Source organism: Plecotus auritus (genome assembly GCF_963455305.1).
Source record: "Plecotus auritus genome assembly, chromosome: 11".
Classification (NCBI taxonomy): domain Eukaryota; kingdom Metazoa; phylum Chordata; class Mammalia; order Chiroptera; family Vespertilionidae; genus Plecotus; species Plecotus auritus.
In genome coordinates, this window is record NC_137777.1 from 11527337 (window position 1) to 11554456 (window position 27120).

Sequence of the window (27120 nt, forward strand, 5' to 3'; positions counted from 1 at the left end):
ATAAAATTTGGAGCCTTTTAGAGTTAAAGCAGATCCTGAAAACATCTAAGTTTTGGGCCTTGTAAATGTCAGTCTTTATAAGTCTATATAAAGCTTAGCAGTAATTTTTTTTTTTTTTTTTTTAAATATATTTTATTGATTTTTTACAGAGAGGAAGGAAGAGGGATAGAGAGTTAGAAACATCGATGAGAGAGAAACATCGATCAGCTGCCTCCTGCACACCTCCTACTGGGGATGTGCCCGCAACCAAGTTACGTGCCCTTGACCGGAATCGAACCCGGGACCTTTCAGTCCGCAGGCTGACGCTCCATCCACTGAGCCAAACCGGTTTTGGCAGTAATTTTTTAAAGTATGTTTTTTTATCTTATTTTATTGACCTTATAGTGAGAGAGGAAGGGAGAGGGAGAGAGAAACACCTATCAATTGCCTCCTCCAAGCACCCAACCAGGAATCAAACTGCCAACCTTTTGGTGTATGGGAGACTCAATCAACTGAACCACACCAGCCAGGGCAGTAATTTATTTTATTTACAAAACTCCCACCATTAATCACAACATGCATTACAGCACTTGCCAAGTAGGTCAAACTACTCTTTCATACATTTTTGGCATTCAAGGTCTTATTAGTCTTTGAGAAAGCCTGCATTGTATTTAGCTCACTTAAGACCCTTTTTACATGCTAATTATCATTTAATGGAATTTTAAAAAACCTAATGTAATCCCAAAGCATCACCTTTGTAATTAAAATCTGAAAAGGTAATTCATTTCCTCCTATCCTTCAACACAGCTTATAAAAATAGAATTTTTTTACAACTCCTGTGTGGTCTTGGATAAAAGCTTAACGTGCAACCAGGAAGCCACTTTTCCGTGTAAACACAATCTAATGTGATTCTCTTATTTCTAATTAAAGCTATAAATTAGTAGGAAAACAGTGCCGCCCACGAGCTTTTGAACCCTGGGAGTAACAACAGCCAGAGGCGAGAATGAATGAGCAGAAGGACGCGAAGCGCCCTAGCCCGCGGCGTGCTGGCCCGAGGAGGGACACCCGTACACCCGTTTGTGAATTAACCCAGGCCCTGTGCTGAGTGCCCGGCCTCAGACTCCGCTGAGCCCCTTTGGGAGCAGCTGGCCCGCCAGTGACTCAGGGAAAACGTCCACTTCCCTTACGGCACCACTCCCCGAATCAGAATGAAGAAAACCCACTCTGTTAGGGAGACTTTGACCGAGACCCTGCGACCCAGCTGCTCACTCTGCACCCTCCTCCCCTCTCCCTCCACCCGCCCCTCCCCCCCGCTTCCCCGGGAGCCCCTCCCCTGGCCTGTCACAGCGCCACGTCTCCCAGCGCCGAGCCACCAGCCACCCGCGAAGGCTTCCTCCAGTTAACCCCTCCTGGGCCCCCGTCCGTCACCGGTCCCCGAGCCCGACTCCTCCGCCAGGCCCCAAAGAGTCGCCGCCAACAGCCACAGGCGCGCCCTCGCCCAACGGCTCCCACCCCGCCCCGCCTCGCCCGCCCCTACGTCACACCGCCCCGCCCACCGCCTCCCACGTGACCCGAGCCCCTCGCCCGCCGCCCCGGCGCGCGGCTGGATCGCGGCCGAAGCCGCCATTGTTCCGCCGAGGGAGGTCAGCCCGGCCTGGCACTGGCGCCCGGACGCCGCTTAGCGGCCGCCACTGGAGACACTCCCTCCGCCGCCCCCTCCTCCCGGCGGTGGCGGAGCGAGGCTGACGAGGGGGAGTTGGGAGCCCCCTGACCTCCCGGTGGCGTCAACGGCCGATCCCCGGCTCCGGCGCGAGGGGCGGCTGCGATGCGCTCGGCCTGAGGCCGTCGGCCCGGCCCTTTCTCGCTTCCCTTGACTCTCCCACGGCGTCGTGCGCCCCAGCGTCATCCCTCGAGTCCCTCTGACGGGAGGGAAGATGGCTGCACGGAGCTGGCAGGACGAGCTGGCCCGACAGGCCGAGGAGGGCTCGGCTCGGCTGCGAGAAATGCTCTCGGTCGGCCTCGGCTTTCTGCGCACCGAGCTGGGCCTCGACCTGGGGCTGGAGCCGAAGCGGTACCCGGGCTGGGTGATCCTGGTGGGCACGGGCGCGCTCGGGCTGCTGCTGCTCTGCCTGCTGGGCTACGGCTGGGCCGCGGCGTGCGCCGGCGCCCGCAAGAAGCGGAGGAGCCCGCCCCGCCGGCGGGAGGAGGCGGCCGCGCCGGCCTCGGCCCCCGACGACCTGGCCTTGCTGAAGAGTCTCCGGAGCGACGAGCAGAAGAAGAAGAATCGCAAGAAATTGCCCGAGAAGCCCAAAGTAAGTAGGGAGGAGCGGCGGGAGAGTAGGGCGAGGGGCCCCGAGCGAGCGGGGCCGAACCCCCCGCTCCAGCCGGCACTGGAAAGGGAAGAAGAGGTGGGTCGGTCGCGAGCCGGGACGTAGGTTTCCCAGGAGGGGCGGTCGGTGGACACGTTACTTGGGGGAATGGGGGAAACTCGGGAAGTGTCGAACGGGTGGGTGAGACAGTCTCCAGGAAGGAAGTTAGACGGTCCGGGGTACGTTTCAATACAACAGCCCGGAGGTCAAGCCGTTTCGGGAACCTTGAGGCCTGCGGGTCGGCTGCGTGCGTAATGGGACCGACCCTAAGGTGGCGGTGGGAAGTTATGGAAAGACTGCGCCTGGAAGACGATGTCTGGTTCAAGTCACGTTGAGACAGTAGCCACGGAAGGAAATACGGTGACCTAAAAACTACGGGGCTTACGAGGATTAAAGGTGCCCGGGTCTAGACGCTTCCATTTTAGTAGGAACTGGTAAAGGGAAATGGTTGCCCACGCTTACTCCTGGGACTGGCCGATGGAGGCCGGGACAGGAGCGAGGCGAGAGGGAGCCGGTTGTCTGATGTACTTTCGGGTACGTGGCCCTATGAGACAGCGGAGGCAAGTTCAGCAAAGTGGCGTGGGAGGGTTAGAAATAGAGTAGACGGGGATGACGGGGCAGAATGGTGCAGGCTGACAGGTTTCCAGGCTCCGGTTTACCGGGCCACGTGCAGAAAGGCAGAGAGCATCACCTCCGTCTTATCATGCCTCGGGTTTTATTTCTGCATTCATGATTGCCATTTCCCCGTGGTTCTTCCATTAAATGTTGCATAGTTTTACTTATTTTAAAAATACTTTACAGTTGAGCAATAGAGTGTGAAGGGGTGTGCAGAACTAGAACCCGCTCCTAGCCTATTTTTATACCCACTTGAATTAAGCTCTTCACCTTTTCAATGCAATCAAGTAAATGTAGCCAAAGCCCTCGTATGTGAAATTCGCTCTGGTGTTTGGTGGACAGTAGGAGCTATACGTTGAGGTTTTAGAGTCAATCATGGAGACTAATGTAGGAGACAGATTCATAATTCCAATATTGCATAAACGGATAGGTGCTGTGTAAGTATGAGCAGTGTCAATGAGGTTGGAGGGTGGAAGACTAATTCCATGGGAAGCATTTAGGAAAGTTATTAGAGGAAGTGGGATTTGAATTCAAACTAATGATAGTACAAAGAATAAGCTGCATTAGAGACTTGACAGGTCACAGGGCATTATTAGGCTTAGATAAATATTAACATTTTGCGTGCTGATTAAGAGAATGCCAGATACATACAAAACCTAGAAAGGGGTACAACTTTGTCAGTAGGAATACTAACTAAGTAATAGAAAAGAAAATAGTACTTATTTGGAGCATATGTAGCTATATTTAAATTTGTAGAGAACATCAAGGATTACCAGAAAGTAAGGTTATGGTGGAAATAGAGAACCTGGCCCCAAGATGAAGAAAGATGATCTTGAAACAAACCCCACATATACTAATAAGCCTCATCCCTGTGTGGATGAAGCGGGTTGTGAACATTTCAAAGCCCTGTTGGGACGCCTAAAATGCAGATAGACGAGCCTTGAGTCAAGAGACAGGTGCTCCAAGAGCCCATCTGAAGTGCATGGTAACACTCAGATGACTCATCTGGAGAACACGGACTCCTGTGAAAAATGCTCATCAGACCCAGGGCATATCCCTTCTCCTTTTCCTTTAAATAAAGGAAGGGGGAATGAGTAAACAAATCTATTAGCGTTGGGAAGTGGAGAATGGGAAGAAAAAACAAATGGTTGAATGTTAATTGGGTGAAAAAATATCTTTGCCTATCTAATGGTAAAAATGTGTGTTGGAGTTTGTCAACATTTACAAACTTGTGGCTTTCAAACTTTTATGACTGCAACCTACAATAAAAAATATATTTACCTTACAGTACCCTCCCATACACATATCTACCTATTCTGTTTGTTTTTCTTTAATGATATTTGTGACCCACTAAATTGGTTTCACATGTGAGTATGAGACATGACCCACAGTTAGAAAACACTGCTTTATAGGGCTAAGAAGTAGAAATTGCTGGGTTTTTTTTAAGTACTCATACACTTTGGAGAAAAGCAGGATACTGTTTGCAAATTCCTGTGAAAAGGAATACAGTATTGATACTTCGCTGTGAAGGGGATATAAAAGTAAAAGCTCAGTTCCTCCCTAGGGAGCTTTTTACTCCAGTTGTGGAAAAAGATATACTCAGAAAAATTAACAATGCAACCCCATTGTGGGCCCAGGTGGCAATGAAAGACATAGTCACAGAATTTGACTTTGAAAGTGGGTAGGAGCAGGATAGTGGGAGAGGCTGAAGAATCAGCAGAGGCCCAACTCTGTCAGCCTGGCAGAGATGGGGAACTCTAAACTTGAGTAAGGCATTTAACCTTGCTCTGTTTAGCTTATCTTGTTTATAAATTCAAGGTCTTAGTTAAGTTAGAACACTGCAGGATTCCTCAAAGTGTTAACCCCTGACTACTTGTAGTAGAGTCACTTTGAATGCTTGTTAACATTTGTAGACTCCTGAGCCTCTCTACAGATCTTATAAATTCAAATTTTCTGAATGGATCCAGGAAATCTGCATTTTTAACAAGCTCCCTTGGTAAATCCTTACCTGTTAGTTTGAAAATCACTCATTGAAATAGGGCCATAAGAACTGTATAGCGTAAGGGGTTTCTAAATTCACTCAGATTTAATCTTATCCATTTCTTTATTACTCTGTCATTCTCATGGGCATTTTAGGATACACTTATTCAAGTGGATTCAGTTATGTAAACCACAGTTTTATTTTCTTCCTTTTCCCCCCATTATTTTTAATTTTCTCTTAAATCATTCCAAATTTTGCAACACAAATTTTCAAAATTTATTTCTAGTAGGTTGTTTTGATTTTTAGAGTCATAAGTGGTGTTTTTTAAAAATTCTTATATTAGGTTGGTTTTTATCTTCTAATATCTTACCATGGGTCTTTTAGGGCATGAATTGCAGTTTATTTAAAACTGAAGGGGGTGGCACTTTTCACTGGGCTTAGTTCTTGGTATTTTTGGAAGTCATTGTTATCTTACATGCATTTTCCATGACACCTAGCTCAATGTGAGTGTTAAACAGGCACTCAGTAAGAATTTGACTTAATCTGAGCAATTATTTAGATGGATGTGAGATCTCAGATAACTGGTCTTTAACAATTATTCCTATTCCTCATGCCTGGTAAACAGTCATATGAACCATCTTTTTGCCCCATCAGGCTAAAATTTTGTAAGGTCCATCTATCTACAGCCAATAGGTCATTCTAATAGTATGCAGTATCTTTTATAGTTATTATTTCCTTTCCAGTTTCACTGCTACTACCCTATATTTGGGCTTTGTTACCTTTTGCTTGGACTGTCCTAACAGATCCTCACTAGTTTTCCTGCTTTCGGTTTCTGTTGCCAATCCATTGTACCCACTCATGTCAGTTAAATTTTTTAAAGCCCAACTGTAATCATGTGACTTTCATGTTCACATCTTTCCAGTAGTTTCCCCATCACCTTTTGAATAAAATCCAGCCTATGTCATGGCACTCAAGCCTCTTCATGATCTGTCTCATCTCTTACCATTACCCCACAGGCATTACCATTAATTAGCTAGACTTCTGCATCTCTTTATTTATATTACTAGTGGCCCGGTGCATGAAATTCATGCACATTAAAAGGGGATTAATTAGAGGAAATAATTTAATATTGCTATTTGCCCTTTCTCTATAATAGAAGTGTCAGAGATGAAAGAAAATTAGTAAAATGTATATAAAAACCTTCCTCCTTTCAGAGTCTGGGGTGCACCACGGGACCCAGTCAAGTCCCCGCCCACCCACATGCGCCTCAAAATCGTGAGACCCAGACCCGGCAACTCTCCCCCCCCCCCTCATTGGGCTAGATCCAAACCCAGCCAGTCCCACCCTTGTCAAGCCCCGCCAGGCAGGGGTTGTAGCGTCAGGTTCCCTGACCCGGCGCCGGTGCGGGGGGCACAGCCTGAGGTCCCCTGTCAAGCCCTGCCAGTTGGGGGATGCGGCCTGAGGTCCCGTCAAGCCCCATGGGGGCGGGGGAGGGCGTAGCCTCAGGTCCCTGCTGATTGCTCATTAAGGGTCCTTATGAGAACTTGGCCTCAGCTGTGGGTGCAGCCATCTTTGTGATGGAGTGTTGGTCAATTTGCATATTCCCTCTTCATTATATAGGATTTTCTCCTATTAAAAGGTTCTTCTTTTTGTGTCTCTACCAATTTCTAACTATCCTTCAAAAAGGCCCAATTACGGTGCTACTTCTACTATAAAACCTTTCCTAGCTCCCCAATTAGAGTTAGTCTTTTTCATGTGTTTAATTTTTATATTTCATGAAAGCTAAAACAAAAAGGCAGAGTGTTGCCTGTGGGGTGACTCAGATTTTTTTATTTTTATTTTTTAAAGCTCTGTGTGTGTCCACAAAATGATCAGGAAAGCACCTCAAGTATTGGGGTTATGATTAAATTTTAGTGAGTAGGCTAATTTGCCTGTATGGAATCCATGAATAATGAGGATCAATTGTATATTAGTCAATATTTGTAACTGGACCATTCCTCTCATCTTCAAACCTAATGTCTAGATGTATACTTGGTATCTCCAGTTGGAAAGCTGACATTTGTCTCAAATTTTAACATCTCCAAAACAGTTCATAATTTCCTGCCAAAACTCAGAATCATTCTTGATTCTTCCCATTTCCCCACATCCTTGTGTCTTCTTCTCCTCATAATTTAATCCATCAGCAAGTACCATCAATTTTACCTCCAAAATATATATTCGATCTGACTACTTATTTTACTGTCACTTTAGCTTACAAGTAGCTTCTGTTGACTGCCTCCAATCCTTTCTCAAGTAGGAGTCTTTAAAAACACATCACCTGATCTTGTCTAAAACCAACATTTCAGTAGCTTTTGCATTTTAAATCTAAACTTCTTTTGTATATGGCCTAGCATCTCCTTTTCTTTCTAAGCGGATTTTGCATTAGTTTCCTCTCATTTGCTACCTCCAACTATAGTGATCTTTTTTCAGTTCTTCAAACATTTTCACAACCCAGTGCTTTTACATGAGCTATGATTAACACTTGTGGAACAATCTTGTCCCACTCTTTTTATAGCCTTTACATAAGTTGATGTTACAAAGAAGAAAGTAAAATTGGCACAGGGTTTGGCTTGCCTATCATTCCAGAGCCTATGAGATGGAAACAGTGTTCCCACTGCTTTTCACTGATTGAGGACTTCAGACTTTATATTTGTTTAAAAGGAAAGATTGTTTCATCTTTTACCTGGGAGGCTGAAAGAACAGTGTTCACAGTTTTTCTCAAAGGAATTGCATTGAATATTTTAATAGGTTAAGATAGTTTTTAACCACCTAATTTCTCATCTTTTAGCAGTTAGTAAGTAAATTTAAATGACTCAGTGCAGTTTTTGTCATGAGTAAAATGGAGGTGCTATATAAGTGACTATGATGAAAAGTTTCCTGAAGGGATTAGTTAAATGAAGTGTTTGCAGATGTAAGCTTTGTGAGCTGCCAGTAAAAGAGATGGGAAACTTCAGTTGGAGCTGCAAGACAGTTCAGTTGGCAAGGCTTTCATAGAACGGTGAGGCTGACCACAGGAAATCAGAAAAAGTAGGCTTGGCTAGAGAGGATAATATGAACTAAGAAATAGCATGAAAATTGACAAGTAAGATGGTGATATTGGGAAGCAGAATTATAGTTTTATATTCCTGATATATATATTCCTGATGTGGATATGGCTCTAAGTCCAAACTCCTTTTTGGAGCTTCTTACCTTTCTTTGTGCACTGCCTCTCCTCCCAATTCCAACACCTTCCCACATACATACACTCAGAAATTAGAAGAGGCAGCATTAAAATGGCAAAAGAGCACAGAAAAAAGAAAATTAGAAGAGTGAGGAGACCTGGTTGTGTCATTAGCTGTCTGACTTTAACAAGTTGTTTAAAATGCATCTATTTGACAGACCTGACGCAGTTACTGTCTGGTGCTTAGATTCCAGTGCAGATGCAAGAAAAAAGGGTCCTCACTCACGCTTTCTGTCTGTCTGATTGTGTTAGCTGAGATTTAAAGGGGTAACACACACTCAAAGAGTTTTTACAACTCAAATTACCTTGTAAACAATTGAAGAGCTGGCTTTCCTCCAAAAGAAGACTCTAAAATCTGAGGGCTTTTATTAATGTTGCTTAAGACCCAGGAGATTAAATTTGGATTAATTAGGAATTTAATCAGCAAAAAGACAGCTTTTGTTTTGATTTTTTTCTGCTTTAAGTCTTTGGGAAGCTTATAAATTGGGCTTTAGAATATTAATGGTCTCTTTTTCCAATTGCATATCCTATATAATAAAAGCCTAATATGCTAAGTGTCCGGTCGTCTGGTCATCCGTTCAACCAAAGCGTAATATGCTAAGGTTGCTCAACTGCTCACTATGACATGCACTGACCACTAGGGGGCAGATGCTCTGACGAGTAGGTTAGCTTGCTGCTGAGGTCTGGCCAATTGGGACTGAGCGAGACAGGCTGGGCATGCCCTGGAGCCCTCCCACGTCCCTCCCCAGCCCCGAGTGCATCGGTGGGGTCCCTCAGCCTGGCCTGCGCTTTCTGCAATCCGGGACCGCTCAGGGGATGTCAGAGAGCCAGTTTGGGCCCGATCCCGCAGGCCAGGCTGAGGGAGCCCACTGGTGCATGAATTCGTGCACCAGGCCTCTAGTTCCTGACAATTTTCTACAAATGCAGATAATGTCACATTATAGAAACTGAACATTCATGTTGTTTTCTTGAGTATAGCTCTGCTATAATTAGTAATCTGAAAGAAGTCTATTCTGCAGAACTGGAAATAAAGCAATTGAAAATAGTATATTGATTTTTTTACTTATTTACTAACTTACTGTTTTGAATATGAGGAGAATGGGCAGGTTGAAAAAAGTAGTAGTACCCAGAAAGAAGAATTAGATACCTGAGTCCCATTCTTCAAATTCCTGAATATAAATAGGGGGGAGTGGGCTCAGAAATGCTTATTTAAAAAACAAAACAAAACAAAACTAGTGATTATGATTACTTAATTCTACTCATGAACACGTCTTAAGTGCTATCATTTTATTTTAGGAGTGTCAGGAAAGCTGAAGTAGCCTTTTTAAACTATGGCAGTGGGTTTGTAAAAGCTTCTAATCCCAGAACAGTAGCACCATTAGATTATAGAATTACAGGGGACATAGGGATTACCTAATATAGAGGCCAACAAACTATGGTCTATAGACCAGATCTGGCCCTCCATCTGTGTTTTGGGGGGACATAGTCATACTTATTCACTTACGTGTCGTCTATGGCTCTGTCTGGCCCCTTACTGAAAAAGTTGGGTGGCTTTAGAATAGATCAGACCTATCATTTTATAGATGTAGAAATAAGATGTAGAAAAAGGATAATGAGTGAAATATTCTGAGACTACACCGATGATTAGTGGTCAGAGTGCAAATACAGTTGAGTTCTTTTTCCTGCTTTCATTCTATTATTTTTTAAGGAACTGATACCTGGGTGAGGTCAGAAAATAGATTTGTGGTACAGAATTTTGTTATAAGTTTATTGTTATATTATAAAACACAGTTATTGGGTTAGTAAATGGTCCATCAAGTATTAGATAACAGCCCTAACCGGTTTGGCTCAGTGGGATAGAGCGCCGGCCTGCGGACTGAAAGGTCCCAGGTTCGATTCTGGTCAAGGGCATGTACCTTGGTTGCGGGCACATCCCCAGTAGGGGGTGTGCAGGAGACAGCTGATTGGTGTTTCTCTGTCATCGATGTTTCTAACTATCCCTCTCCCTTCCTCTTTGTAAAAAATCAAAATATATTAAAAATTTTTTTTAAAAAAGTATTAGATAACATGGCTATACAAAAACCTTTTTTTTTTTTTTTTTTTTTTAATCCTGACCCAAGGACATGCTTAGAGAGAGAGAAACATCTATCAGTTGCCTTCCATACATGCCCCAACGGGGCATCAAACCCGAGACCCAGGATGTGCCCCGTCTGGAAATCGAACCAGCGACCTTTCCGTGCACAGGACGACACTCAACCAACTGAATCCCTACAGCCAGGCAGAAACCTTTTTAATTTGGGTTGGGGGAAGAATTTGATTGTAGTATATTCTTTTTTCTGAATACAAATCTTTGGTTTGATCTGCCAAGCAATTTGATAACAAGCGTCTTTTTTTTGTTCCTCATGCAGCCAAATGGACGGACTGTTGAAGTGGCTGAGGAGGAAGTTGTCCGAACTCCTCGAAGTGTAACAGCAAAGCAGCCATTAGAAACAGATAAGAAAAATGAAAAGGTAAGTTGGGAGCATATAAAATTAGATCCAAGACTCTAAATAGAGTGACATGTAAAAAAATTATGCTTTTTTTTTTTTTTTTTTTCACAAAATTGTACATAGTACTCATTCCCCCTTCAAGGAAAACTGAAGATCTAAATTTTTCAAAGTGGATGGATAGGTGGTGAAGGTTCCAGATATGTAATATACCTCTTATTTGAAAACAAAATTGTATTACCTTTGTTAATAGTGCATTTCTGGCATAAAAAGCTTAGCAAAATTGTCCTTTGGTATTGTGTTAGATTTCTGTTGTGACATAGTTTGACTTTTTTAACAAAAGAAAATGCTCTGTACTCAGGTTATTATTAAAATGTTTGGACGTGCACCCCTAAGTTTTAAAATAAGACAATCTAACAAATCCTGGGATTTTATTTATTTTCCACTTGCCAGTGTTAGGACTGACCATTTTATTTGACTTAATTTAGTTTGTGAATAGGCAAAATATACAAGAAACAGTTAACAGTGTTTCCTTCTGCCCTGGAAGAAAGATGTTCCATTTAATCCCTTTTGGTACTCCCCCTCTCCATTTTTTATTAACCCTGTACATGCATAACTCCTTCTCAGAAAAAAAACAAAAAACAATTACAGATAGGTAACTGATTTCTAAGAACCAGGATGTAGCTCCAGCTCTGTAGCATAGTGAAATGAAATAGTTGCTACAGTTTCTTAATGCTTGCATTTTCAAAATAACTGAAGAACTGATGAAATCAGTTCTCCCCCTGTAACCTAATGAAATTGGCCTAGGCCCTAGGGCTAAGATAGCTGCAGGTAGGATGGCTTAATATGAAGGGTAGTTGTGGGAAAGAATTACATTTATGTCTGACTTTGTCTTTGGGAGAAAAATAAATAGTAAATGACTATATTAACAAATAAGCATACAATTTAAGGGTTGTGACTTTATACCATGAATAGTTTATATGCTTAATATGGAATTATCCTTCTCCCCTTTAGTGTTTCCTTGTTTCTGGGCTTTCTCTCTACTAGCAAGCATTTTATACTTATCCCTGCTTCCATTCTCTGAATTATTCTGGAAAATTTGTAATTGGACTAATTAATGAACTACCATTTAACTCTGATTGACTAATCATATATAGATTGGGTGTATCAGATGTAAAACCAGTTTGAAGTTTATAATCTGAAATTTATGATAGGAAATAATTATAACATTGACATTTGTTAAGTATCTATAATGTGGCAGGCATTGCATAAGGTGAGGTATATGTATATGTGTGAATATCCACACTAATAAAAGAGAAACATGCTAATTGACCATACCTCCATGACACCCACAAGCCAATCAGGAGTGGGTATGCAAATTAACCCAACAAAGATGGTGGGATGATTTGCATACGCAGGCGCTGAGCGCCATGGAGATGACACAGGTGTTCCGCACTGCCCCCAGCCTCTTGGGGTCTCTGGGCAGTGTGGGAAGGCGGAAAGGGGGCTCTGGCCAGAGTGAAGGCGGTGCCGGCAGCCAGGGTAAGGAAGGCCCATTCTTGCACAAATCTTCGTGAATTGGGCCTCTAGTATTTACATATATCTGGTAGGGACAAGTTATTGAGCATTTATTGGGTGTACTTTTAAGACTTTATAGAATAGTTATACACATTGCTTTATTTATCCTCACAAGAGCATTGAGGTGGCGGTATTACACCTATCTTACAAATAAGAAACCTGAGGCTTAAATTACCCAAAGCTAATAAAAGTATAGTCTGTTCTAACCCAGACCCATCTGACTACAAAGTCTGTGCTTTTTATTGCTCTATCTACCTAATCTACCTATTATTCCTGATCCACAACCTGTTAGGTAGATAATGGCCCATTTTGTAGATAAGGGCTCTGAAGCATAGAAGGATTTTGTGGTTTCACTAATTTCATACAGTTTCTGAACTAGGATTTGAATCCCACTCATTCTGATATGAGAGCCCATGCACTTTTTAATCATTTGACAGTACCTCCTTTCAATTGCTGTTGCTCTTTCAGTACAAAGCTTCTACTTTGGGTTTGTTGCCTATTTTCTTCATTTTTTGCATAATGCTACAACTCATGGCTAGTGTTTCTGTTGATTATCTTGCATCGTGAATTTATGCTTTTTAACTTGGTTCAGTCCAAGTGAGACTCGTTTCAGGTAGTTTTTTATGCTATTGCACTGTATTTTTGTGTGTTTAAAGTAAGTGATATTTTTAGACTTCCTATTTTTCTTTGTAAACAAACATTATCTTAGATCTACTTATTTATCTTAATATACATTAGTGTATATTTGTCTTTCTCTCAGAGCCACATCTTGGGCACTTTGAGGAGTACAATTTGCCCATACAGTAAATAATTGCACTCTAAGCTGTTATAGTGAACAACTTGTCCTATCAGTTGAGTAAGGTTCATAGATAAAACGTCTGAAAATTACATATGACAAGAGTTACAGATCTTGGCTCTGTAAAGGTCTTTATTTGGATATGAAGGTCGATGCTTCATTGATACTAGCAGAGTACACGTAGGGCCATGATCCAGGCTGAATGCGTTATGGTATTAGATGCTGAAGGGGAATAAAGAGAAATGTAAGATGTACTTACCCTCAGAGAGATTACTGTCTAATTAAGGAAAAACAAGCACAAGAGAGAGATCAGGTAACAAGGTACTGAGTGTCAGGTATTCAGAGGAGTTAGATTATCCTATCTGCGTATCCAGAAGATTGACTAATTGGACTCTTAAGGATGGGGATGGTATTTCAGTAAGTACAAGGGGTAAGACCAATTTTGGCAGGAGAGAGAAACAAATGAACACAATCAGACATTATTCAGCTGAATCAAAAGAACATATTCAGACATACTCCAGGGAAAGCCCTAGACAAGTTTGACTGCTCAGGGTGGAGTGGGGATAGGTAAGTTTTACATACAGATTTTGGGTGTATCAGGATGTAAAGCCTGGCACAACATGTATGAGTAACAAATCATTCTTACTTCTATGCTTGTAAGGGTCTGAATTAAGATAAAAGTGTAAAGATTGCTGGAAGCAGAAACAGCAGACGCAAAAACATAAAATGTGGTCTCCATAAGGTTGTTCAGGATAATGTCGGTGGTATCTACTAAAATACTATTATCATTCATTATATGTATCAATGAGCTCTTACGTTTTTATGATGGTGTACAAAATGCTTTCATCTGTCTTAACGCTGATTAACAACCTGATGGGGGGATAATTATTTTTTTATGCAGCTCATTAAGAAGTTTAGTGAATTGCCCGAGATCACAAGCTAGTAAGTAATACACCTCAATTTTCCTGAGGCAGCAGTTCTAAGTGTGGTCTGTGGACTCCTGAGAAGGGGTCACAGAACACAAAACTATTTTTATAATAATTTAGACATTATTTGCCTTATTTATTGTTTTGATATTTGCACTAATGGTGCAAAAGCAATAGTGGATGAAACTGCTGACTCAGCACAAACCAAGGCAGTGACATCAAACTACTAATAGTGGTTTTCTTTACTGCAATCCACTTATAGTAAAAATAAATAAATACCAGTTTCACTTAAGAGTGTCCTTAATGAAGCATTGAAAATAATTATTAGTTTTATGAATCTTGACCTTTGAATACATGCTTTTTAATTATTCTATATGATGAAATGGGAAGTATGTATGAAGTGTGCTGGGTACTGAAAAAACACTTGTACAATTAACTTGCAAGCTGGATTAGCAGCTTCATTATGTTCACTTTTACTTGAAAGGACAACTGGCTATTTAGACTTGGATATTTGCAGACATTTTCTCAAAAATAATCAAGACAGTCCTGTCACTTCAAAGAAAACAACTCATAGTATCTGTTACAAATGATTTGTTGCCAAGTGAAAATTAGAAATTTGGAAAATTTATATCCACCACCATGAGCTTGACAACATACCAGTACTTAAAGAATTTCTGATGAGATCAGTTATGATATTAACAAATGTGATTTTTAAAAAATATTGTGCGTAATGGAATGTTTCAACATTTTGGGAGATGTATATACTTAGTGAACCAATATTTTCCAAATGACCAATGCTTGCATATTACAAAATCAAGTGTAAAAGATTCATTCAAAGTGCAAGATAGACCAATGGATATTAATGTAATAGAGTATGGAAAGTTCGTTGATGCAGTCTCAGATTCCATATTGTAACAATTTTTAAGAAACTACCAACTGACAGGTTTTGGTGTAATATTTTGTTCTTTTTCAACCTAAAATCCTTCATGACTTCCTATTGCTTTTACACCACAATCTGACCATAACCTAAAGGCCTTGCCTGTGGTTCAGATTTCTTTGTTTACCTCTTGCCCTCTTTAAGCTCTAAACACATTGGTTCTTTTTCTTTTTGTTAAACACCTTTATTTTTAGATATTTTATGGTAGGAAATTTTACTTTTTAAGTGTACAATTTTAGTGTATTTGCAGAGTTGTACAGCTATCACCACAATCTCTAATTTTTTAACATTTTCCTCTTCCCAGAAAGAAATCGTCTTCATTTGCTATGGCTCCCCATTTTCCCTTCTTTTCTCCTTAGCCCCAGCTCCTGGCAACCACTAATCTTTGTAATGTCAAATAATATCATAATTATCTGAAAAAACTATTCAAATACTCCTCCATTTTCCAATTACACATTTATATGTATGTAGCCAGTTTTTTTGTGTTTTTGTGTTGTTGTCTTTAATTTTTCAGGTACAGTTTACGTTCAATAATATTTTGTACTAGAGGCCCAGTGCATGAAATTTCGTGCACGGATAGGGTCCCTAGGCCTGGTCGGCGATCAGGGTCAGTCAGGGGGCCTTCCTTTCCCAGCTGTTGGCCAGGGCCTTCCTTCGTTCCATGTCGCCCCCTGAGAGTCAGCACACATCATAGTGAGCAGTCGAACACCCAGTCTCCTGGTCGAACTCCTGAGGGGACACTTTGCTATTGGCCTTTTATATATATAGACTAGTGGCCCTGCGCACGAATCCGTGTACGAGTAGCTCTCCGCTGCACGTAGCTCGCCGCCCTCCTGTAGCTCTCTGCCACTTGTAGCTCGCTGCCCCGCCCTCCTGTTGTTCGGTCATTATGTGACAGCATCCTGACCAATTTGCATATTACCCTATTATAAGTATAGATTAGTTTCATGTAGACAAACATATACTTTATAGAGTGTTCCCCTCAATATTTCCAATACCACCTGGCATCATACATAGTTATTACATTGTTATAGACTACTTTTCCTATGTTGTACTTTACATCCCCATGACTATTTTGTAACTACCAATTTGTACTACTTATTCCCTTCACTTTTTTCACCCAATCCCTCAACTCCTTCCTTCTGGCAACCATCAGTCTGTTCTCTATATCTATGAGTCTGTTTGAATTTTATTAATTTTGTACTTTAGATTCCATATATAAGTGAAATCATATGGTATTTGTCTTTCTCTAACTGACTTATTTCACTTAACATAATACCCTCTAGGTCCATCCATGCTGTCATAAATGGTAAGATTTCATAATTTTTTATGGCTAAGTAATATTCCATTGCAATATATGTACCACATATATTGCAATGGAATATTACTTAGTTTTAAAATCTGTAGTTTTAAAATCAGAGATTGATGAACCATGATCTGCTGGCCATTCTGGCTCTCTTGTCTGTTTTTATTTTATTTTACTTTATTTTTTCCTCATTGATGTTTTATTTACTCATCTATTGATGGGCACTTGGGTTACTTCCATATCCTGTGTAGCCAGATTTTGTTCATGTGCTTCAATCAAATAACATCTGTAAATTGAATGCAAAGCAGATATGTGAATCCAGCTGTCTCTTATGAAGCCAGACACTAAAGATGATTGCAGCCCTAGCTGGTTTGGCTCAGTGGATAGAAAGAACGTCAGCCTGCGGACTGAAGGGTCCTGGGTTTGATTCCAGTCAAGGGCACATGCTCAGGTTACAGGCTCGATCCCCAGTAGGGGGCATGCAGGAGGCAGCCAATCAATGATTCTTTCTCATCATTGATGTTTCTACCTCTCTCCCTTCCTCTCTGAAATCAATAAAAATACACTAAAAAAAAAAAAAGATAATTGCAAATGTAAAACATGCCACTCTTCTCGCTAAAATGTTTTTTGTTTGAAAAATATAATTGTTTATGTATAACCATACAATATGTAACCATTATTTTGAAATAAATTAATACCTATCTAAATTTTTTAGTTTATAATATGGTAGAGTCAGTAGTTATAAACAAAGGCTCTTTGATATCCTCAATACATTTTAAGAGTATCCTATGACCAAGAAATCTGAGAACCACTGCTCTAGGAATGATCATTATTTAGAAGACCAAAGACAAAATTATTGAGGCAGCAAAGATGTTAAGCATAAATGATAGCAGCTCTTAGCAAAATAGAGAATACCTACATTCAGAGAGCTTATATACGTTTGTATTGGACCTTCCATATTACAGTCCAGAAACTGTAGTTTTAAAATCAGAGATTGATGAACCATGATCTGCTGGCCATTCTGGCTCTCTTGTCTATTTTTATTTTATTTTACTTTATTTTTCCCATCACCATGTATCCCCTCTCTGCCCTCTTCCTCCTCCGCCCACCCCCTCTACCCACAATCACCACACTGTTGTCTATGAGTTCTCTCTCTCTTTTTTTTTTTTTTCTCAATCCCTCCACACACACCCCAACACCACCTCTATCCCCACCAGAGCTGTCTACCTGCTCTCTATCAATGAGTCTAGCTATCTCTATTTCGCTTGGTAGTTCAGTTTGTTCATTAAATTTCATGTATGAGTGAAATCATGTGGTACTTGTCTTTCTCTGACTGGTTTATTTCACTTAGCATAATACTCTACAGATCCATCCATGCTGTCACAAAGGGTAAAATTTTCTTTTTACAGCTCTCTGCCTATTTTTGAAAGTGTGGAGAATACAGCCACACTGTGGCTACTTTAGCACTACAACAGCAAAATTGTGTGGTCGAGAGGCCTTATAGTCTGAAAAGCCTGAAATATTAACTACCTGGCCCCTTTTTGCTGAATCCCTGTTTTAAATTCCTAATAAAGTCTTTTGGATTCATTGAAATGTTACGTTATCTGGAGTGCTTTGGTGTGGTCTGGTTCTCTAGGTCTTGGACTCTTGGCTTCTTGGGCTCCTTGTGACACAGTCTATAGCTTTGTGATTTCTTAGTTATACACCCAAGGAATTAATGTTCAAGGTCTCCTTTAAGGTAAACAACGTAGCATTATATAAAGGAAGGAATACCTTACCAAAGAAACCTTATTTCTATCCCTAAACTTTTTTGTCTAAACTCCTAACAAATAGCAAAACTGAGACCAGAACCAGAACTTCTGCTCTAGACCAACAATGGTTGTATCAGGCAGCAAGTGGCAAGAGGGGATTGAAATACAGTGAATTTGGTTTTAAACATGCAAAGATTAGGCAAGAAGGGATCTCCAAGTGGAATTAATTTATTAGGCTTTTGAAAAGATGAGAACCATATATAGTAATGTGTTCAGGGCTAGATAAAAGGAGTTCCTAAGGAAAGTTTCTTGTAAATTTTTTAAGATTGTGAGTTGATATCATAACATGTGTGGTGTACCATAACTTAGGAGCTCACACCAAACATTTAAGTAATTTAATGGCTTGGATGTTGGATCAGGTATACAAATGTAATAGCTCAGAGGTTTTATTTGGGGAGACAGTGAGAGTTGGACAGACAGGGCTATATGTAATACAGTGTAGTTTTAGGCTCTCATTGATTAACCAAATATTAATCTAATGCCTTCTATGTGCAAGATACTATTCTAGGCAGTAGGAATATAACAGCTAAACAGGATAAAATGGCTGAAAAAGGAGTCCCTAATCTCATGAAATCTAGTGGGGCAAACAGCTAAAAAACAAGCAAATATATTCTCTACTGTCAGATGGTGATTAGTGCTGTGGAAGAAAATAACTAACCAGGGTAAGGAAAAAGAGGTAAAAAAGTGACAGTTGTGGGCATTTACCTGCACCTGCAATTGTACTCGTGTGTGTGTGTATTTAATGTATTTTTTATTGATTTTTTTTCTTTTAGAGATAGGATGGGAAAGGAATAGAAAGATAGAAACATCAATGAAAGAGAAACATCATCGATTGGCTGCCTCCTACACACCCCCTACTGGGGATTGAGCCCGAAACCCTGCATGTGCCCTGACCGGGAATTGAATGTGTGACCTCTTGGTTCATGGATCGACACTCAACCACTGACCCACACTGGCCGGGCTGCAATTCTTTTTATTTCCATTCAGGAAAATGTATCAGAATAGTAGTGAGTACAATAATCTTTTTTTTTAAAATATATTTTATTGATTTTTTACAGAGAGGATGGGAGAGGGATAGAGAGTTAGAAACATCAATGGGAAAGAAACATTGATCAGCTGCCTCCTGCACACTCCCTACTGGGTATGTGCCCGCAACCAAGGTACATGCTCTTGACCAGGACCGAACCTGGGACCCTTGAGTCCACAGGCCAACGCTCTATCCACTGAGCAAACCAGTTAGGGCGAGTACAATAATCTTGACTATAGTTTAAATTATATCCCTTCCCAAAGGGGATAATCAGTTGCAAACCATTGTGCTTTTAAAAAAATTTGTGATGCCTTTTTTTTTGTTTGTTTTTGTTAATCCTCCTCACCCAAAGATATTTTTCCATTGATTTTTAGAGAAGGTGGAAGTGGGGGCAGAAACAGAGAGAGAAACATGAATGTGAGAGAGATACATCAATCGGTTGTCTCCCACATGCGCCCCTGGGGATCAAGCCTGCAAAGAGGTACGTGCCCTTAACCGGAATCAAACCCGGGACCATTCAGTCTGCAGGTCGATGCTCTATCCACTGAACCAAACCAGCAAGGGCAAGATTTGTGATGCATTTCATAATTAATCTTATCCTGACATTGTGTCACCAGATTACTAGGATTAAGAATTACTGGTATAGACAGAGTAGAGAAATCGAAATTGTATACCCCTTGAACCATCTATTTTTTGCCATTTAACCATGCCCAACTCATCTATGTGTTTGAGACAAGTGAGGAAAACAAGTAGTGCCAAAATGTGGAGCAATATAAAATAGGGACTTGGCATATTTTTGAAGCAGAAAGTGGATGAAATTAATTCTGAAGCAATGGTTTTCAGGCTTTTCAAGTGGCAGTTGCTAAATGTTCAAAATAAAAAGAATAATTTTGACACAATGAAAATAGAAAGAATAATAATTTCAGAAAACAGAACCGTTTTGCTGTGAGTTAGTTAGTGAAAAACATTATACACCAGCCACTAGCCTGCAGACCAAAGCATCATCATCATTCATTTCTAACTTTTAGAAAATACTCAGCATTCCTATTTTCTCATGTTCCACTTCCTTTATTACTCCTGACTTTATCAGCAGAGACTTTAGGTGAGTATAAAGCTATAAATATTATAGATGTCAGTTCACCAAAAATTAAGGACAAGTACTTTCCAGAATAGAGAATTAATAAATTGACTAAGGACTACATTCAGAACCTATTTACCTGGTGTGTTAAGTAGCTAATTGCAAAATAAAATGTCACTTGAAATTTGTACAGTATCCCTTTTGTGATAGCTTTGATGCTATACAAATAATTAGGTCATACTCCCTACGTTGATCTTTTCAGCATGAATTGGGCACTGCCCAGCCTTTCTGTATTCTTTGCCATTGTTTAAAATAGCAAAATCTACTAAGAGAGCAGTTAGCCATTTGAGTAGATCTACTTTTGCTGCCAACATATATCTTTTGCCACTCTAATAAGTGATAATACTTCCATTTTGAGTATTGTCTAGTCTTAGGAATATTCATTCATGTTAAGAAGCTAAAGGTAAAGGATGAGCTTAATTATGGAAGTCATTTTTGTGTGTTTTCTTTGATGACCAGCTTAAAATTTTGTGATATTTTAAGTTCTGTGAATTTGAGAACAAATTACTCTTTGTCTTAGAACTACTTTAGCATGTGCTTTTAGGACCCTGGTCTCCAAAATGGAGTGTATAGGAAGATCCATTGGGATGAAGGGGGGGGGGGGGGAATAAGACTTTCTATGTGTACTTAGTTTTATATTGAAAAAGCAAAGTAAGCTTTACTCATATGTGACTAGTCATCAACACCCTCACTTGGGATGTTAGATGGGGTAGTAAGACACTATATGGGAGGGATTCCGAGAAGAATGGAGTTACAGTTAAAAAAGTACTCATTGGTTCTTTGCTTATAGCATATTCTGACAGATTGCAACATATGTGTGCTCCATTCCATGGGTTAATTGATTGTATTACCCAGTTTAAACTTTTAGTAAACGGTCTACCAAGAAGCTACAGATTGCAGATGATAATAATGCAAGTAAACAACTAGAAAAAGAGTAGGCATTAGTATTCCTACAAGAACCCTGTCAGCCACATCATCATGAGGTTAAGATGATTTAAACAGGGGGTGGAGAACCTTTGTTCTGCCAAGGGCCATTTGGATATTTATAACAACATTCAAGGGCCATACAAAATTATCAACTTAAAAATTAGCCTGCTATATTTGATAAAACATTTAATTAATTCACCCCTAATGCCTTGGCAGGACCAGACCAAATGATTTCAAGGGTCTTACACCTTTTACGGCCCACGGGCTGGATGTTGCCCAACCCTGATTTAAACAGGTCTAATTACACATTGGTTACCCAAAATTGAAATCATCAAGGAAGATTTTTGAAATGGGAATATAATTCTACTTTTGCTTAAGATGAAGTCAACAACTCCATAGAATATACCAGAATTTATTTTAGGGTAATTTAATAGGGGAAGATTGGGCCAAAGTGAACAGATGTCCCAGCAGTTTTGCACAAATTATTCTTCACTACCAAACCCTGTACAGTCCTTTTTTTATAGTATAATTCATGTTCTCATGATTGAAAAGACAAAGGGGCCATACCTCCTGGTAGCCTTGTGATGGATGATTGCTTAAACTTGATACTGTTACCAGTTTGATATTTATCTCAGTTGTCATGCGATTCTGGCTGTTGCTAATCAAAATATTTATGGCTACATTTTAAGGAACACAGATAATCATCAACTAAAAGGCTTTGATATGCTGCTTGTTAAGAACAATGGAATTAGTCAGAGGTCACAGCATGAAACTTAAAAAGGAAATGAAATCCAGGACACAGATATGGAGTTGGTTTTGTTCACATCTACATCTATACACTCATTCGTCTCTCAGAAGTACTTTATTTATTTATTTATTATTTATTTATTATTTATTTATTTATTTATTTATTTTCATACATACATATATATTTAACATGAAACACTGACAGATTTCTTCTAATGAGACTATTATAGTGTAAATTTTTTGTAATACCTATATTGTGTGTATGAGATGGAGAAAAGACAAAATGTGAGATTATAAAAGAAGCCAGTAGGAAAAGATTTACTTTAGAAACAGATTTTTCTAATCAATTCTAATGTTTTAAGTGACATCTATTTCAAATAATGTTGGAAGTTTTTAGTTAAGGGTAGTTTGCTTCATGCTGCATCTGAGCTCCTCCCTGTGTCTGATGGTCTACAGACTTCCTCAAGAATAGGTTTTTTTTCCTTCTTCATCTTTGTATATCAGTATCATGAGCTATTCAAATGAAGCAAACTAAAGATTATATTGAAAACATAATAGCCCTATTGGTTCGGCTCAGTGGATAGAATGTCAGCCTGGGGACCAAAGGGTCCTGGGTTCGATTCCGGTCAAGGGCACATACTTTGATTGCAGGCTCCCCCCTGATCCCCCCCTGATCAGGACACATGCAGGATGCAACCAGTCGATATGTTTCTCTCACATTGATATTTCTGTCTTTCCCTCTCTCTTCCACTCTCTCTACAAGAAAAAGAAATCAATGGGAAAATATTCTCAGGTGAGGATTAAAAAAAATATATATATATATATATATATATAATGAAATGTCTTATTTTCTTTCCTTCAAGAAGTTCACATTATCATTAGGAAAACAATGAACACTTGCACACTATTGGGAATGTCACAAGAAGTTTGTGACAAATGGTAAAAATCATGGCAGTTTTAAATATTTAAAGATTCAAGATTATGTAATGAGGGGTGAGAAAAAGGGAAAGTGACATGGATAACACAAATGCGGTGGAACTTAAGCTGGGTTAAGGAAAAATAATGAGACAGATCATTTTGTGCGTTGAACATCAGTACAGGACTAGATGGTTCAGGGGGCCAAGAAAATCACCCTACACCCTGGCTACAGCACTTTATTTTAACAGAAATACACAGTCAGTGCAGCTTGGGCAAAGACAGGCATGTTTCCAGGTGACAGTCTTGTTGGATCCAAATGGTTATATGTGTGAATAAAAGACTACAGGTTGAGATTAATTTGTGGAAGAACTTAAATGTCATATAAGGATATTATTAATGACCTCTTAGCTGGTAGGGAATGTTAGCTAATTGGACTGGTATAGATATATTGGGAGATGAGCATTGGGAGGGAAGCCCTTGAGGATAAGAATTTATCCTAATATCTCATTTACATGTCTGTTTATCCTATTCGATTATAGCACAGTTTCCGTAAGTAGGGACTTTTGTTCAGTTCTCTATACTGAGTTCCTAAAACAATGTCTGGCACATAGTAGGTATTTAATAAATCTTGATTGCCTGGAGACCATTCAGGAGAGACTAGTTTAGTAATCCACCCAGATTCTTGGTGGAGCCTGACAACAAATTGGAGTTGAGGGCTGGAGGCCGAATTATGGTAACAAGGAAGCCAGAAGAGTGTGTGTGTGCCCAGTTTTCTTTCAAAAGTATTAGTTGTAGTAGAGCTGCTCAGAAGTAAGACATTCACTTCAGTTGGATGGCTGGAACAAATTAGTAGTATGTATGCATGTTTATTTAAAGCTTTTAATAATACGTTTTTAAGTCTCTTCTGAGTATTTTGTTTAGTTAGCTACTTTTAAAGATAATAGTAAAATCAAATAAGACTGAAGCCTAAACAAAGATAATTTTTTGTTTTTCTGCATATTTTAGTGACAAATCACAGTATATGTCAGTGTGAATGTAAGTTTTTTCCTTTTTATATAGTTTTCTAACAATCTGCTTTCACATCTATTTAATCCTTAAAAGAAGCTTATTATGTGAAGTTAGTAGGAATTTTTGTCCCAAATAACAGTTGGGGAAAAGGGTTTAGAGTGAGTTAGCCCCAAATCATATAATTAATGCATGATTAAATTTGTATTTGGAGTTAAATGTAGAAAGAGAATAGCAGAGTATTTGTAAGAGCAGGCTCTAGAGTCAGAACTGGATTTTAGTTCTGGTTTTACCACTTAATAAACCCTATGATCTTAGCCAATGTTTATGTCTCTATGGCAGCCGTGGGCAAACTACAGCCCGCGGGCCGGATCCGGCTGTTCTATCCGGTTCTCTTGCTCTCCCCTTCGCCCCTTTACTTTGAATCTATATTAGTTCACACAAACACTCCATCCATGCTTTTGTTCCGGCCCTCCGGTCCAGTTTAAGAACCCATTGTGGCCCTCGAGTCAAAAAGTTTGCCCACCCCTGCTCTATGTCCTCAGTTTTCTTATCAGTAAAATGGGGTACCACTTTTAGTTAGTTCCTGTAGTTTTCCATTGTCCAGTATGGTAGCCACTTGCCACATGTGGCTATTTAAGCAGTCTTGCTCATACTCTTAATAAGTGTGTTTTTTTACTGATTACATTTCAAAATGATAGTACTTTGGATGTGTTAGGATAAATGTATTATTAAAATTAATGTTATCTATTTCTCTTCACTTTTTAACACGTGTCTGTTAGAAAATTTTAAATTACATATATGCATTATATTTCTATTGGAGAGTACTGCTCCAGATCCGTGGTTGACAAACTCCAACCCTCCAAATCGAGCCAGGTGTCCATTTTTGTTAATAATATTTTATTGGAACACAGTCATACCCATTCAGTTATATACTGTACATCGCTACTTTCATGCTACAGTGGCAGGGTTGTGTGGTTGCTACATGTATAACCATATGGTCTACAAAGCCTAAAATATTTACTGTTTTTATAGAAAAAGTCTGCCAACCCATTCTCTAGACCAGTGGTTCCCAATCTTTCTTTTTGGCCATGCCCCACCTAAGCATCTCTAAAATCCTGATGCCCCCCCCCCACCTGTGACATGTAATTCTTATTATTCAAAAAGTGAACTCCTATTCATGTGGAGGAAGCCTAAAAGGCCATCAACTTGGTCTAAACAAGCTTCCAAAGAACATGGCATCCATGAAAGAGGAAAATAATAAAAGAATGAAAGGACAGTTAAAGTAATGAGGACGAAATCACTAAGAAATTGTTAAAGAAATAATAATAATATGAAGTGATATGAAAAAATAGCAAATAAAGTTTCAAAACATATAACAGAGAACTGAAATGCATAAATATGTCACAACTATAGGCCTGATGCACGAAATTTATGCAAGGGGCTCGGCCCTCACGGCCCCTCCCCCACCCACCCACTGGTCGTTCTAGAAGGTCCTTCCACCGTCCAGTCTAATTAGCATATTAGCTCTTTAATATATAGGGTATATATTTATATACTGTATCTGAGGTCCCTAGAACCATAAGAAATGCAAAAAATTCACTGTTAATAATTCATTCTCAAATTGCCCCCCTTAAAAATCAAATTGGCCCACGTTGGGAACCACTACTCTAGACTGTGTATTGACAAATGCTCAATGTTGCTATCTTTACTTAAGAGTGGATATCAGAGACCGTCAGAAGATTCATGGTGGGTGCCACTGAGGAAAAGGTGGCAGGGAGGGACTGCTAATGGGTGTCATGTTTCTTTTTTGAGATGATGAAAATGTTCTGGATTGGATAATGATGGTAGTTAATGCAACTTATGATCTCTGAATTTTTAAAAAGTGGATATGAACCTGGTTTGGTAGATGTGATAAAACAGGATATTATACATGATACATGTTAATGATAATAAGAACATACAATGAAACAAACAAATGCAAATGAACTATGGGGAATAGTAAACAAAATTTAGTAATTTTTATATGCTCCCATTATCAAAGATAATTTTTAATCACCTTTAAGAGGTCATGTCACTTGAGAATATTTGCAAGTAGTTTATTGATAGAAAAAGCAGTTAGCTGTCATTTCTTACCTTACTCAGTCTGTTTACTGCTTACCCATAAAAAAGACTTATGAAGATACAATCTCTTTAGTTATAAACTTAACTTTAAGATAGTGTGCAACAATAGTTAATCTCAATAAATAGTTAAATGAGTGAATACAAAGTATAAATAACATCACTTATGACTATTAATTTTCTGGTAACAATCTAAATATAGAAATTGTGGCTTTAGAAGTTTATTAGCAAGCTTTTGAAATGAGAAAATATTAGCAGAAGGGAGTTGGCAGGCCATTCCAAAATGTCCATATCTTGTGTGTTTTTTCTTAAATGAATTATTAAGCATCTACTACAGGTTGGGGCAAAGTAGGTTTACAGTTGTGAGTACACAAAACACAGTTCATTTCTTGTATTCTTTATTATTGTAATACTAGTGGCCCGGTGCATGAAATTTGTGCACATCAAAAGGGAATTAATTAGAGGAAATATTTTAATATTGCTATTTGCCCTTTCTCTATAATAGAAGTGTCAGAGGTGAAAGAAAATTATTTATTTTTTTTTAAATATATTTTATTGATATTTTACAGAGAGGAAGGGAGAGGGATAGAGAGCTAGAAACATCGATGAGAGAGAAACACCGATCAGCCGCCTCCTGCACACCTCCCACTGGGGATGTGCCCGCAACCAAGGTACATGCCCTTGACCGGAACCGAACCCGGGACCCTTCAGTCCGCAGGCCGACGCTCTATCCACTGAGCCAAACCGGTTTCGGCAAAATTAGTAAAATATGTATGAAAATCTCCCTCCTGTCAGAGTCTGGGACCTAGAGTCAAGTCCCTGCCCACCACCCACACGCGCTTCAAAAACGCAGAAGACCCAGACCCAGCCGGCCCCACCCTTGTCAAACCCCTCTGGCAACTGGGGGGAGAATGCGCACAGCCTCAGGTCCCCCGGCCCGGCGCCGGGTTGGGGGCGCAGCCTCAGGTGCCCTGGCCCAGTGCTTGAGCGGGAGGCACGGCCTGAGGTCCCCGTCAAGCCCCACTGGATGGGGGGTGTGACCTGAGGTCCCTGTCAAGCCCCACTGGGCAGGGGGCGTGGCCTGAGGTCACTCACTCTGGCCAGGCACCATGCAGCCTCAGGTCCCTGCTGTTCGGTCATGACATTATGGTGTCTCAGCTAATTTGCATATTCCTCTATTATATAGATAGATTT

At 40.0% G+C, this 27120-nt stretch overlaps 1 protein-coding gene across 5 annotated transcripts in view; it reads left to right on the forward strand.

Annotated features, from left to right (window-relative positions):
- The first annotated feature begins 1543 nt into the window (after nt 1–1543).
- Nucleotides 1544–27120, forward strand: part of MTDH (metadherin) — a 59692-nt gene continuing 34115 nt past the window's right edge. For 4 of the 5 annotated variants that reach the window (XM_080647060.1, XM_080647061.1, XM_080647062.1 and 1 more), the window contains exons 1-2: nt 1559–2291; nt 10612–10713. In XM_080647060.1, coding sequence (XP_080503186.1) covers nt 1914–2291; nt 10612–10713 — 480 coding nt within the window. In that variant the 5' untranslated portion in view covers nt 1559–1913. Of the gene's footprint in view, nt 2292–10611; nt 10714–27120 lie in introns of all 5 variants that reach the window. The other variant, XM_080647063.1, reaches the window with a different exon arrangement.